Source organism: Pantherophis guttatus, chromosome 3, assembly GCF_059756535.1.
Source record: "Pantherophis guttatus breed Tessera chromosome 3, ASM5975653v1, whole genome shotgun sequence".
NCBI lineage: Eukaryota > Metazoa > Chordata > Lepidosauria > Squamata > Colubridae > Pantherophis > Pantherophis guttatus.
In genome coordinates, this window is record NC_142065.1 from 175731702 (window position 1) to 175747469 (window position 15768).

The window sequence follows — 15768 nt, forward strand, 5'->3', positions numbered from 1 at the left end:
TGTAGTCTTTCTACATGAAGAGAATCCCTTGTGTAGGATAAAGTAGAAGCTATTGCTCCTAGTATTCTTGGATGCAGAGCAGTTTGTCGAACTAGTACTTTTTCCAATTGGGTAAGAAGTACACTGAAAAAACTATCCACAGCTATCTCATTAGGAAATAGATGATGCATTAAAATGCAGAAGGGTGGCTAAGGGAGGACTTTTTACTATAAACATCGTGCTCTAATTTGGCAAGCTGCACCTTCTGCATTTCTGTATACTGCAACTTCTGCATTTCTAGCTATTTGTTTCCCAATCGTTAGAAAGATTCAGAATTGGAACTATTATATAGTTTTAAAGGATTCAGATGATCATTTTAAATTAAGTGCTATAATACTGAGAAACAGGCCAGTATCTATTGGTAGAAACAATCTATGTCTTCAAAAATCATAATTTATAAGTCATTATTATGATTTATCAATAGGTTGAGATCTTGCTTAAATTGTGGAGGAATGGCTTCAGCTTAGATGATGGAGAGCTGAGATCCTACACAGATCCAGTGAATGCTCAGTTTCTTGAATCTGTTAAAAGAGGGTAGGTTTATAATATTAGTGAGTACAATAATATATTGATAAACATTTTCATTGCCTTGATATTTTTGTAGATTTTCTATTCATTGAGTAGGAGATCATGCTTTTTATTCTTCAAGATAGAAAAAAATGGTAGATTTGCCAATGAATCTGAAATACAGTAGATGCTCTGTCACAACAAAGTCAGATGAAACTCAAGAGTAAAATGTAGTTAATTTTTTTGGCTGAATTAAAAGTATTTCCTAAAAATATCCACACGTGTTAAATGGTATTGGGAGGACAATGTCAAAAACTACCATAAGGTCCCATTTAAATTAAATTAATTTATAGCCGTTCCCTATTTTTGCACATTAAAGGGGTACATATAGTGTTCCTGATTCTATTTTCCCCACAACAACCACCCCGTGCGGTTAATTGGACTTAGAGAAAGTGAGGGCCCAAAGTCTTCTATCCCATTCTCATGCTTAAGAGTGAACTATAACTTACAGTTTCTCAGTTTCCAGTTCAGCATCTTAAGCACTACATCAAGGATTTTTTTTTTTAATTTGATTTATATGCCGCCCTTCTCCGCCCTTTGACACATGCTTTCGGAAAACTGGAGAAATATTTAAGAGACCTTCCAGATGCAGCAAGAATTTGCCCTTTGCAAAAAAAAGCTTAAATAACTAAGTAAAAAAAAAGTTAAGATAGATGCAAGAGATGTTGTCAAAACAGTTTGATTTGAAACATATCTTCTATAAAAACCTTCTATTTACCTACCTAAAATATTAAATACAAAGCTAGTGTCTGCAATCTTAATTAATTGATTATCTCTATGCTTAAGAAAATCAGACAAGTTTCTGAGGGGAAAGGGATTTCATTTCTGGAGCACCAATCCACTAATGTCAAGTGGACTGTTCTAATTAATATGAAGGTTCAAAGACATGGATAAATTTTTAAGGTCAGGAAAATAATAAATATGTAAGAAAGAAAAAATTATTTGCAACCAATTATGGTAGTACTTCTTTGATTTCCAAAGCAAATAAACAGATAATAATTACTAAAGAATTATGTTTCCTAGATTTGACCTGTGCAAATCATGATGTGTGATTTACAAAAACATCTTGATTTACAAATATTTCAAAAATATGTTTTTTTATTTCAAAAAGAGATAGAATAGCACATTAAACTATGTTCAGCAGAAAATATAGGAGTTGTAATTAAGCATATCTGATGACACAAGCAAAATACTTCATATCAGAAAAGACTGCTCTCTCAAATCCTGCAGATCTTTTGCTGTTTTTTTCAATTTAATGTCCTATTGTAAATAAATTATGTAAATAAATTATGTCAAAGCTTTGTCAGAGAATAGAACCCATATGTTGGGTGTGGTGAGCCAAGTTCACAACAGAAAGACCAAGTTCTAAAATAGACTAGATCTAGCAAAGAATTGAAGAAGAAAACATTTTTTAAAAATCTGAATGTCTTATGGGAGATACAGGCGAGCAGCTTGGAAAGCTGCAATACTTACTTCTTAACTCACCCCCACCCCCCATATCCAGGCCAGAACTGCTATGAAGGGGTAGAAAGCATTCCAGAAGTCCTCCGTTATGTGACCAATATTGCATCCAGATTAACAGAGTTGGAAGGGACCTTATAGGTCATCTAGTCCAACCACCCGCTCAAGCAGGAAACCCTACACCATTTCTGACAAATGGCAGTCCAGTCTTTTCTTGAAAGCCTCAAGTGATGAAGGCACAACTTCCAAAGGCAAGCTGGTTGATTGGTTGATTGTTCTCACTGTCAGAAAGTTCCTCCTCATTTCTAGGTTGAATCTCTCCTTGGTCAGTTTCCATCCATTATTCCTTGTCTGGCCTTCAGATGCTTTAAAAAATAGCTTGACCCCCCTCCTCTCTGTGGCATCCATAGGTTTCCATAGGCACCCTGTCCTGTCCTTCTCAGTGCATCCAGACCCAGATACACAAACACAAAGAACATAAAATGAGAATAGAAGCTTACTTAAACAAAAACGCAACATGTGTAAAGATACTCTGATCATATCTCTGAAAGAAAATGTACACATATCAATAAACATGCAGCAACAATAAATGGAAGGAGTGGAAACAATATTCCAGATGCACATGTGCACACACAGACACATAGACATACACCCATAGAGAGGCAACACATTTCCACCTATCTATGGAGAAAAATGCAAAATAGACTATTAGACAGACCATATTGGAAGATTAGAACTATATGGCTACAGCAGGATAGAGAAGAAAATAGGTATTTCCCATGGGTCTCACTGTTAAAGAGGTTAGAAAGAATTCCAGACAATGTGCTCTCCATGCTTTCCCTATTGTATGGTATAACTTCATGCATTTTGAAAGTGTATTATTGATAATTTTACTACATTCTACTGGTCTTTCAAAGAATACAGCTTTTCCTTTGGTGTTTGTAAGACTTATTTATAGATTTTTGTAATGATGCTGAGGCAAGATAGTAATTTCTGATGGGTACCAGAGTTTAGATAGGTATATATTGCATTTAATGAGAGACAAAGGTGATGATAATAAAAAGAGAGGAGAGGCCTCTGGTGCCATTGAAGCTGCTGCTGGATATTAAGGATTTTGGTAGTAGTAGTGGTGGAAACATAAACAATTGAAGCTCCAGAACAGTTGGCAAATAGCAGCCTTGTGGGAAGCACACTCCTAGAATAGTGCGATAGTAAGCTAAGTCAGTATGGAAGCCATAGATGACACCGGAGATGGAGGTGACTAACTCAATAGAGAGACCAATTGCTTGGTGGCAGCAGTGGTGCTGCCAATCAGCTGTTGAATTGCACTATGTGCTTGGCTGGAGGAGCTGCTAGGCAATGGGATGTTGGATGCTGGTGATGGTAAGTGCTTGCTCAGCATTTAGTGCTTATGTAACAGCAGCAGTGGCATCTGACTGCACATTGGTGGTGGTACCGACCTAGGTACAGTTGGCCCAATGTGCTGAAGGAGCAAAGTAAACCTTAGCATGTGGGAATGGGCTGATGACCAAGTTGAGTGCTGGTCTGTTTCCTATGGTTTCTGCAGATATGCTTAATCCACTATACTGGGCAACCATGATCTCTCTTCATGTATTATCAGGATCTCAAAGAAGTAGACTGCTCTAACTGCTTAGAGTATCTCAGAAATATTATTTTAACATCTGAATGAGACCATTGGGTGAGGATGGGTGAAGTCATCCATAAGCATGATGATGATACCCAGATCTATATCTCAATCCATCATGGATGCTGAGATTTTAATGCCTGGATGCTGTGGGGGTCTGAACAGGCTTAGAATCTACTCTTGTAATAACAATGGCTATAGGTTTTAGGGTCATGTGCCCACAGCAGATCTTACTAGACTCATTCGTATGCTCAAAGAACAGGTAGCAGTTATGCCTTGTAGGGCCTTTTCACAAATCCATCCTGTGCATTAATTATGCCGTTTTCTGGATCAGAAAATCATACTTATACTGACACAGCCTTGATACAACTCACCTGGATCACTGCAATATGTTTTACTTGGGGCTGCTTTTGAAGACCAGTTGGAAGCTACAGGGATCTAACATGCAGTAGTGAGCGTAGTTATAGGTATACATTAATATACATATAAGCCTGTTACTTTGCACTAGTTGCCCAGTAAGCTTAAATATCCTGTTTGTCAGCTATAAAGTTTTTCATGGCACAGAACCTGACCATTTGCAGGATTGGCTGTCTCTAGTTATGCTTTCCTGTCCAGTAAGTCTGAAAGAGTTTGCATGCTCTTTATATTGTCACTCAAGCCGTGTTATTTGGCAGGACCAAGAGCATTTCCTTCAGGATCTGGATAGCTCTGACTCTATCTGTCTTCCAAAAGACTCTGAAGTTCTTGATCTTCCTCCAGACATTAATTGTGTATACCATTATGAGTCACGTGCCAAGTGGGCAGCCATATTAATTAATAAATAATAAACAGTTTGCTCTATTCTATAGAACCGTGATGGTGAACCTATGGCATGTGTGCCACAAGTGGCACGCGTAGCCATATCACTGGGCATGTGAGTTCAGCTCCAGCACACATGTGCCTACTGGCCAACTCATTTTCGGGCCTTTTGGGCCCGTCAGAAGTAGCGAAAAAGGCTGTTTCCAGCCTCTGGGAGGCCTCCGGGAGTGGTGGGGAAGGCCCATTTTTTGCTGTCCCCAGCCTCCAGAGCCTCTCTAGGAGTCTGGAGAGGGCGAAAATGGCCTTACCCACCCCCACGGAGGTCTTCCAGAGACCAAAATTTTTTATTTTAGTCATTTAATTTTTACTTTACAAATATACCCATTAATATACAGCCAAAATTTATGTGAAAAATATGGAAATGGAATTGTCTTTTTAAAATAAATTTATATATACAGTTTGATTTTATATAGTTTTATTAGAATATATGTTTTATAAGTTTTTCTTGGTTTCCCTCTTTTCTTTCTAAAGTTAAAATGTAATTATTCTTTTTCTATCTTTATCATCCTCTTTCAGATTTGCCTGTTTTCAGGTTTGTCCTTTATTTTTTCCAAAAAAAAATGGTCATTTTAAATATATGCAAGACTATAGAGAACAGTGTATCTGTTGAGTAGCATTTTTTAATATAATGTTAAAGATATGATTGGGCAAAAAACAAGTCAATTTTAACATTTCACTGTTCAGCTTAGTCTATAGGTTTCCTCGTAGAATAAACCATTGTTGTTCTTTTTTTTGCTGTTAAGAGAGATTCCTGCTGAACTTCAACGACTAGTGCATGGAGGTCAAGTTAATTTAGATATGGAAGACCATCAAGAACAGGAATATGTAAGACCTAGACTGAAATTCAAAGCTTTCAGTGGAGAAGGTCAGAAACTTGGAAGGTTAGTTTCTTTTTTAAAAAAAGTCATTTAAAAAGAAATTATACTTAACTGTTATTAATTACAGTTGAAAGTAGGAGTTTAGAGCAACCAATTCTACGTGGAACAAACATCATGTCAATTAAAAACCAGGATCCACGAATACCAGCTGGCAGTCAAGATCCCAAATCCTTAATTTCTACCCACACCAACAACAAACAGCACCAGTTTGATTGGAGCAACACAAAAATCATCAGCCATGCTACCACCCCCCATACTTGTAGTTCATCGAAGCCTCGCTCCATAAGCAATTCCATCAACAGACACATTGACCTAAACCAGCCTATGAATCTCTCAGAATCCAAATCAACTACACAGCCAATCCGAGATAGCACCAATCCTCAACCAACCCACGCAACACCCCCCCCCACGAGCACTTCACCTCCCAATGACCCTGACCTGAGATACTGTCCTTATAACAAGACCCATCACAAGACTCACTGATGACTCATAGCTGACCCATCACAAGACCCTCACTTGACACATCCACACCTGAAGTCTTTATAAAACAGAAGAACACTGACACTGACATCCCCTAAACTCCACTGAAGATGTTACCTAGCCTGGTAATGAAACGTTCATAAATCAACCCACAAGCTCAGAGAACAAACCTTCACCCTCATCGTACACCCAAGCTACAGATATCCGCCACTATTGCAAAGGAGTTTAGAGTATTGTGGTCTGGGATTTCTAGGAGTTGTAATACTGATACATTTAAAGGTACTGTATTGGGGAAGAGTTATGTACTGTATTTTGCTTTTTGCATTTTTTTCCATGCTTTCAAATGAGTCTTCACACCCAATGATTGCCTGGACAATTCACTGCAGTTTTCTTGGCAAGATTTTTTTGGAAGTGGTTTGCCATTGCCTGTTACATAAGGCTGGGCTGGGAGATAGTAAATGGCCCAAGTTGCCGTCATGCTAAGGCAGTCTCCCAGTTTCTAGGCTGAATGTTAATGTTTACTTAAATTATTAAATATGAAACAAATAATATCAAGAAGTTATCTCAAAAGTTAAAATAAAAACAGTAGCTAAGTGTAGTTCATTAAATTGTTAGGGCCATGAAACGATCAAATTTTTTACATATATTTTATTAGAATTTCCAGACACGTCAAACCAATTAGTTGAGTGTTTATAAACAAACAGATGAGAACTAAATATTCAATCAAGGCAATTCTGCTCAAGGGTTTTTCCCAGAAGAGTAAATCTGCAAAGACTGTGTTTGCAATCTGCAAAATATTTTTACTCCTGCAAAAGTCATGTTCTTTAAATTAATATGCAAGAGTACAAATTTTATTCATAACACTTCAATAGTTTACATAAGGAATAAGCAACGTAATGCCCTCCAAATTTTCTTGATTTCAAATCAGACAAAATAATTGTGGTAATTTGGAAAGAGCTTTAATGCAAAGCAACTGAGAAATATTAGGTTACCTATGTCTGGACTATATGATTAGTTTTGTTAAAATGTATGGGATACTTACATTGAAGGAATTATTTAAAATGCATTTTTACACATAATTAGAGCAAAGTTCTTACTTGCAAGTAAGTGTCATTACTTAACCTCTTCCAGATAAATGTTCCTGAACACTATGCAGGTAGCCCTCAACTTACAATCATAATGGAGTCTGCCAGTTATGGTTGTAAGTTGTGATGATGATAAAGTAGGTCATCACATGACCATTAAGACCTTTTTTTTCCAGTAATCATTAAGTGAACTCCACAGTTATTTAGCAAACCTATTGTGCACTATAGAGCATTTTTATCAGAATCTGGAAATAAACACCATGTTCAGCAAAAACATCATAAACCACCCCCATGGGACAAGGTAAACAGCCATATATCCAGGCTATTGAGTTCCCACAACATGGTCATGTAACTGAGGGTGGGGTGGCCATCAGAACTTTGGAACCAAGTTGTAAGTACCTTTGGGAGTGCCTGTCATAACTTTGAATGTTCACTAAGTGACCGGCCGTAAGTTGAGGACTGCCTATATGCTTCTGATCACATGACCAAGATCAAAGATGCTAATAAGAAATTGGAAAGAATTTCAGAATCATGTCCTGTATCTTTTTTCTACCTTGTTTTATTTTCTTTCAGCCTCACCCCTGAGATTGTAAGTACACCTTCATCTCCAGAAGAAGAAAACAAACCTTTTTTTGATGCCACTGTTCCAATAGATGCCACTGTACCAACAACTAAGATCCAGATTCGTCTAGCTGATGGCAGTCGTTTAATACAAAGATTTAATCAAACACATAGGTAAGTTAGATAAATTTCCTACACTGTAGGATCTTGAAACTGAACAGATGATCTCCAAAATTCCTTCCAGTCTTCCATTGTATAACATAGTAGCATAAAATTCTGCTGATCCAACAACTAAATTGTAAATCTTATTCATGCCAACAGGATTACAGATATACGAAATTTTATTGTCCAGTCTCGGCCTTTGTTTGCCACAACTGACTTTGTTCTTCTGACTACATTTCCACATAAAGAACTTACAGATGAAAGCCTGACATTACAAGAATCAGATATATTGAATACTGTGATATTACAACAGCTGAAATAAATTGTAAGCCTATCAGTGCAAGGTAGGTTCTGGGAATAGATAATGTTGCATGTTGATTTGCAAGGTTGCTTCAAATAAAGAAGGAAAAGACCAAAAGAATTCCATCATTTTCCAGTTAAAAATAGCAATTGACTTTTAAACTTGTTCAGTCTTCCAGTAACAATTTATTCAAAGTGCAGGTCAAAAAGATTTGTTAAACAAATGTTGAATTTGTATTCTTCCTAGTTCAACTTTTGTGAATTCAATTCCATACTTTTATGGAAGTGGGGGAAGAGGGAAAGAAAAAAAAATATTGACAGAAAATGTATAGGAATGTACATTTGATATTTATAGGAATACAGTGAGGGGGGGGGTTGTGTGTGTATAGCATGGGATTCGTTTTTTGTAAAACTTGAACTATAGAAGAACTTTTCATTGTATCAGCAATTGAGAACTTCAGTTTCTTAGTCCCATTTGTCACTTAGAAATATTTTGATCATAGGATGATGTCTTTCACTTACCTAACATGATTTTAACACATCTGTGTTATGCTCCGAGTTATTTTGTTTGCTCTATCATTCCCTTTTAATATCAGTTATTACTAACCATACTTTTAAGTGCCAGATTGCAGAACAGGTGCAAAGTATTTTTTAATTTTATTCTGTAAACAGGTTTCCTGTTACCAAATGTGAACTCTAACTTTTATGACTAAAGAGAGAAATATAATAAAATAATATGTATGATTTTTAAAGTCTAGTTTAAGAGGAAAATAGTGTGCTGTGTTGTATTAAATAGGTAATTGGGGACCAATTAATAAAGTCACTTTGCAGTATCACTTCTACACCTGGATTTGAATAGCAATGACTTCTTAATATGTATCTTTCAACTACATGCATGTTGGTTTTGAGCATGCAGATTAGCTTCCGCCACTGGAAATTATCACAGAGGTATGATCATTGAACTTTGGATATTACAAACTTTGGATATTTCTACTCCAGGTTAATTTTTTATGGCTAGTTGCTTTTCCAAGCAATTTTCCAAAAATACAAATTATGATTTTGCAAACTTCATAAATCCAAATTAAAGATTTTAGTGGTATGCCAAATTTAACTTCTGCTTCTGGTTATGCTCTGATGTAAACAATAAAGAAAAAAATGTGCAACACAGGATATACAGATCATCTTGGAATTTTATCCACAGGTATAGAACATTGGATTAAGATTCCACTTGTAGCATTTTGCTTGGATAACAGCAAAATTTATCAACACAAGATTCTATGTTCAAATTCCACTGTTCCCAAAAAGCACTTGACTATAAAAATGTCTGAAATTTAAGATGATGTGATAATACATCACTCTGTATTTAACTGTACTGCATTTGTATCTTCTAATCACAATATATCAATTTTTTGTGAATAGACGGTTTATGGTATTATATCAATTATTTGACCAGCATAGTTTCATTTAAAATAATAAAAGTGTTATCAGAAGTTAAGGATTTTTAGTGGCAGCTTTTCAAAAAGCCTATTCAAACTACACAGCTCATTCCTCAGCAAAGATATTTTTTTCCTCCTTTTTAAGCTAGGTTTATTCAAAGATAAACCTATATAGATAAACCTATATTCAAAGATTTAAACATCTTTATAGTATTTTTTTCTTCAATTTTGTGCCCAGGAATCCAAGCCTTCAAGAAGGGAAGTTGCCTTTAAGTATAGGATATAATGCTTGAGTGTAAATTTTAAGTAGGGTTAACTCCAGATTTCTACAACTTGGTTTGTAATTGGTACAGGCTACTTTAGTTTTCAAAGACATAAAAAATTTTAAAAAGTGAAAAGATGTTGAAATGAAAGCAAGATTTTGAAAGTAGAATATGTGCATGATTAAACTAAAAATAAATTACCACTATGTTGTAATTAATAAAGAACATGTTTAAATTACAATGCTTCTGTATATTTTTCATGTTTATTAATTTGAAAAACAGAATGGTTCAATCTGCTCCTGCCTTAAATCTGAGGGTCAAAGAAAGTTAATTCATAAGACAATTAGAATTTTTAACTGATTTTGAAGACAATGCATAATAAATTGCCATATTTCAATTGTCCAACTGACTTGCAGTAAATATGAAAAGCAAGAAGAAAATACTATAATAGAAAGTCCTGTTTGCTTCATATATGAAAACATGATACATTTTCAGTTTCAATATAAAATTGTTACATACATCTGTTTTGCCAGTGCATGTTTGGTTTCCCTGTTAATCGAACAGCTGATACAAGGAAAGTATTATGAAGTAAATTAGATATCTTCAATTAAATTTCCACTGGATTATGATTATTTTATTTCGAGCTAAGCTCGAATTGATTCAGTCCATTAGTTATTCATAAATTTGAAATGATCCCATTCACAATAATGGAAAAAGATTGGTTTATATTCAAGTACTCTGCTTTATCTCATGTCTAGTTTATAATCATAATAAATAATAAACCTATCCAACATGGAAGCTGTTTCAACCTTTAATCCATGCGAATGTATATAAGATATTTATCAAGCTATTGTGAAATATGAGATAATGAAGACTACATTGGGTACTACAGCTTGAGCTTTTATTGTCAGAGACAAAGTCCAATGATTGAATATCCATCTTACGTAAAACCTAATTTTGATTGAAATTAGATGTCGTCTATGAATTAGAACCAAGAAGCATAGACTTTATTGATAATTATTTTCTAGTGATACTTCAGTTAACTTCTCATAAATACTTAGCAAATTCAATTACAATAATCTCAATAACTTTATTATAGTATTACAATATCTATGATGTATACTATTTTATAATATTTTCACCAAAATAAATTTACTTCATAGTTCTTGCTGCTTAGTTGTTCAAAGCAACCATTATGAGATCATGATTGTACCTAGCTTGCTTGGCCGATTTTGAAAAAGCTAAGCAACATCAGGTTTTGCGAGTAGTTGGATGGAAGAACCTCAAGACATCCCACGTGGACGAGTTTAGGAATTGTTTTTTTTTTTTAAATCCCAAAAGAAAACTGTGGAAAATGATTTCTATATTTTTTCTAGGAAAGAACATCAATTTATACTAGTTGTGATTGGAAGCAAAGAAAATGCAAGGAAATTTTTATATTAAAATTATAATTAAAAATAATACAAATATCCTCTCAATCTAAAATGTGTTGTCTAAGATATGTGTAAAAGGACATATCCAAGAAATGCTGGCAGGAAAAATCTAAAAATCACATATTTTGAAGATCGAATGTTTGGGGAATTTGCCTAATAATTGCAGTGTTCTTACTGCATTTTTATTTTAAAAGGAGTTTAAATAATCCTAGGAGTCTAATCGTCGAACTGCTGCAAGAAATCAAGTATATATTTGAAAAAAGATTCAAGGATTAAAAGGCCATGGTGAGCAAAAAGGATTCCCCTGTAGACGAGACTGCGTGTTCCACTCTGCCTGTTCCTTTTTTTTTGTGCTTCTCTTTCTTTCAAAGCCAGTGCAGGGGAAGAACAATTTAGTCCAAATACATATGGCACTGAGTCAGGGATGCTGCAGTGCAGGCATGCCTATAGACATGTTCCTTTTTACTCTGGTACAGTTTATTTTCCTTCCTTCTAGCAATCTTGAGGCACTTTTGATGCTTGATAAAAGTTAAAGTTCCTCCCCACTTCCCCCCCCCCACACACACACACCTCTATTTGCCTGCTTCCCTCTCTTTACTGGTGTGTTTTTGGAGACCAGTGCCCATAAAAATCCCATTGTTTACTTTTTTATACTGAGAGGTTTCTTATCTTTGGGCCAATCACCATCTTTCAGTTTAACATACTGTATCTCACAAGGTTGCAGGAGATAGAGTAGGGCAATTCAGAGAAAATTGAAATGACTTAACTTGACCTCCTCTAAGAATAGAAAAGCTTTTTTATTAAAAAATAATAATAATATACCTATTCAGTGAAAAGAAAAGATCTCTGAACTTGAGATAATTTTCCCCTGAGAAAGAAGGTGTACAAATGCAGACAAGAATCCTAGGTAATGTCCAACATTCTACCTTATTAGCATAAAGTTGCCAATTCCATCTGAGTACAATCTCGATGGTTATGTATTTGTTAAATCAATAACTATTGGTTCATTTTTGTCAATCTGTCAACCTGAGAAAGGAGATTAGGTAAATTTACCAAGGATGGTACCAAACTACTTGTGTCAGTTTTATTAGGAAGACCAGACCATGAAATAAACTCTACTCGGTGTGTACAACTAAGTTTGAGATTGGTTGTAACCACAGAGTCTTGCAAATCTGATTTTGCTGCATCTCAGCCTTTTTTTTAATAGGCCAATAAATGATTTACTTCCAAACATTATCTGAACATTCTGGATCCAAAAAAAAATAGTCATTGTCACTTCAGTACTGGGATCTGCATATTTCCATAAACTCTACAGCCCAACCCTGTTCGAAGCAGTCCTTATTGAAATGGCCAATTTAGAATCTTAGATATCATTAGATGACTTGGGTTAGATACAGTAAATTAACTGTTTTCTGAGGATACTATACATTGTATATGTCCATAATCTTGGCTTCTTTCTGCCAAGAAACATCTTGTACAAGACCACAAGAGATGGAATTGACACAGGAGTTCTGCAACTCAAATTTAACTGATTCCTGCTTTCTAAAGTAAAACATGCAGGTGGAATTGACCTAAGACAATAACATTTTGTGTATTTCCCAGACTTAAAAAAATTGTCAGAAGGTGATTTACAGGGATTTTCAGTTTCTCCTTTTATGACTAGAACAAGATTTCTGTAATATACTGGATTATCCTTTTGCCAATGTAGGACATTCTTAAGAGACTCAGTCATAAACAGAACATTCACTGAATGTTCATATTATAGAAATGCTTTTTTATATTGATTTTTGTCTATTAACATCAATGGCTCAGCAAACTGGATTATAGTTTTAGATATTGACCACTTTTATTAGTCTGTAATGTGGAATGTACAACAATTCTTATTGTTGTCCCCCACTCCAAAATAATTTTTCTTTTGCAGAGAAGTTGTTTTTGAATTTTAACTATTATAAACAAACTGCTTGTGGAAGTCCAACATTGAAAGGCCTTCAAAATGATTCTATTCTGAATAATTATAGTATAATTTTGCCACAGCTGCTTTTTGGAAGATGTTCAGATTCAGAGGATCATCTTTTTTGTTGCTGTTGCAACAAACATTACAACAGCAACTTACTATTTTAGTGGGATTTTTCTTAAATTTTCCTTCAGTTTCCTTTAAGTAAATGACAGTTCCTACTGCTTTGCCAAAGACCTAAAACAGTGCTTTTCCCAAGGTAAGTAAAAGAAAAATATAAAACTGGAAATAAATAATCTGAGATCCTTTATAGTCCAATCTAATGGTGTTGCAAAAGGTGCAGGACAGGTACATTAACTTGCTTAATGGTAACATTCTGTTCTTAGCCTAATAGCTAATGGACAGTCAAAATATTTACACTGACTAATGTATTCTCTCTGCATTGAGAACTTCTGGACATAAGGTGACAGATATTTTTCAAATCAAATGAACATTAAAAGAAGAGAATATTTGTACAGGTTGTCCTCGAGTTACAACAGTTCACTTAATGACCAGTTACAATGGCACTGGAAAAAGTGATTTATGACCATTTTTCACAGTTACAACCTTTGCAGCCTCCCCATGATCATGTGATCAAAAGTTCAGACACTTGGCAACTGGTTCATATTTACGACAGTTTCTATGTCTCTGAATCATGTGATCACTTTTTGCAATCTTCTGACAAACAAAGTCAATGGGGAAGTCAGATCCCCCGGTTGCTAACTTAACAACTTCAGTGATTCACTTAACAACTGTAGTCAGAAATGTCGTAAACTGGAGCAAAACTCACTTGACAAATGTCTCACTTAACAAGGCTAAATTGGGCTAAATTGTGGTCGTAAATCAAGGACTATATACCTTCTGCCTTCTGCCACTGATAGCCTCCCACCGGCCAATACGCTTCCACAGAGAGGGGCTCCTCAGGGTGCTGTCAGCCAAACAATGTTGACTGGCAACACCCAGGGGGAGAGCCTTCTCTGTGGGGGCACCAGCCCTCTGGAATGAGCTGCCCCTAGAGGTTCGTATGATCCCCGACCTGCATACCTTTCGCTGCGCTCTTAAGACTCTTTTGTTCCAACAGGCCAGGCTGGCTTAATATGAATTTTAAATTGGGTGTTCGTTAGCTTTTAACTTTATGGGCCAAATTTTTATATATTCGTTTTAAATTGTTTTTAAATTTTGTGAGTTTATATGTGTTTTAATATGACTGTACACTGCCCTGAGTCCTTTGGGAGAAGTTCAATAAAATCAAAATCAAATCAAAGGACTACCTGTAGTTTAGGATTGAACTATGCAGTATTTGATGCTCTCTGAGATTGGGTGTTTTCTTGCAGACATTTCATTACCTAACTACTGCAGGTAACATCATTAAAGCTAGAAAGGAATGATGTTTGTTCCCTGAGAAAGAACTCAGAGACCACCAAGGACTCAACAAATGAACATTCTTATAAAATAATATACATCTTTAATGTCCAAAAATTAAAATTGAGGCTGAAAAAATAATCTATTAAAAAAAATACATTACAAACATCAAATAAGTTTCCTTTCAGTGAACATAGTGAATTTCCCCCTTTAAAATACTACTTCAGGTACAACCTTAGCTCAGGGGTGTCAAACTCGCAGCCCACGCAACCAGATGTACCACATGCTGGCCATGCCCACCCCTGGTTTAGTGAAGGGGGAAAAGTCACAATACATCACATGATGGGTCTTTATATTGCTCTTGATTTAATGCAATGTGTCCAGTTTGGTGATGTTTCCCACTATTTGATGGGAGAAAAAATCACTTCAGTTGTCCAAAGGTTCAAGGATAATTGATGGCATAGTTTGCTGTATTAGAGATTAAAATTCCTATTATATCAAAAATCCTTGACTGATGCCAGTCAAGGCTACACACTCAAGGCTGAACATTTAAGGCCAAGTGCTTATCAAATAATCACTGTGTTACATGCAGCTTTATCTAGGATGTTGTAAAAAAAATTATCACATGTATTTCTGTTAGACAGAGACTATAGCCCTAGGCTCAAGCTACATTGACACGCAGCTGGTCTCTCTGTTTCAGTTGTCCATTCACAAAGAATTTGGAATTAGGGGAAAGAGCAACCTATACCTTATGCCACTAAATTATGAATTCTCTGTCATTAGACATAATGATGGCTACAGTTTTAAACTGTTTTCAAAGGAAACTATTCAAATTTGTGTGCATGCACGGGGGGTGGGGCACATGTGGGGGTGGGGCACATGCATGGGCGGGGGGTGGGGGTGCATGCACGGGGGCCTCGCACGCATTGAACTTGGGGGTTCAGGCACATTTATCCACCCTTTTTAAATGTTAGAACCAATAACTTCTGTGTTGAAAAAAGCATTGTGCAAATTATGGAAAAAGCTAGGACACAAGGTTTTTTTACCTGTGCAGTGAAATAAAATCATGCTGTAAAATGAACCAAAATGGGACTACTGACATAAAACCTGGTAAAATGGATAGGATAGTTTGGAAGATAAAAACAGTATAAAAAGAACATTAAAATAAAACCCATTTTCAAATTTTGTAGAAAGAACGGAAATTATGTTCTTGAAATAAAACATTTTGTGTATGACAAATGGCAT

General features: G+C 35.6%; 1 protein-coding gene across 1 annotated transcript in view; it reads left to right on the forward strand.

The window, feature by feature from the left end:
- UBXN2B (UBX domain protein 2B) overlaps positions 1 to 9973 on the forward strand; it is a 149326-nt gene extending 139353 nt beyond the window's left edge. The window contains exons 7-10 of the mRNA XM_034429824.3: positions 464 to 573; positions 5314 to 5451; positions 7587 to 7748; positions 7896 to 9973. Coding sequence (XP_034285715.1) covers positions 464 to 573; positions 5314 to 5451; positions 7587 to 7748; positions 7896 to 8058 — 573 coding nt within the window. The 3' untranslated portion in view covers positions 8059 to 9973. The remainder of the gene's footprint in view (positions 1 to 463; positions 574 to 5313; positions 5452 to 7586; positions 7749 to 7895) is intronic.
- The last annotated feature ends 5795 nt before the right edge of the window (positions 9974 to 15768 follow it).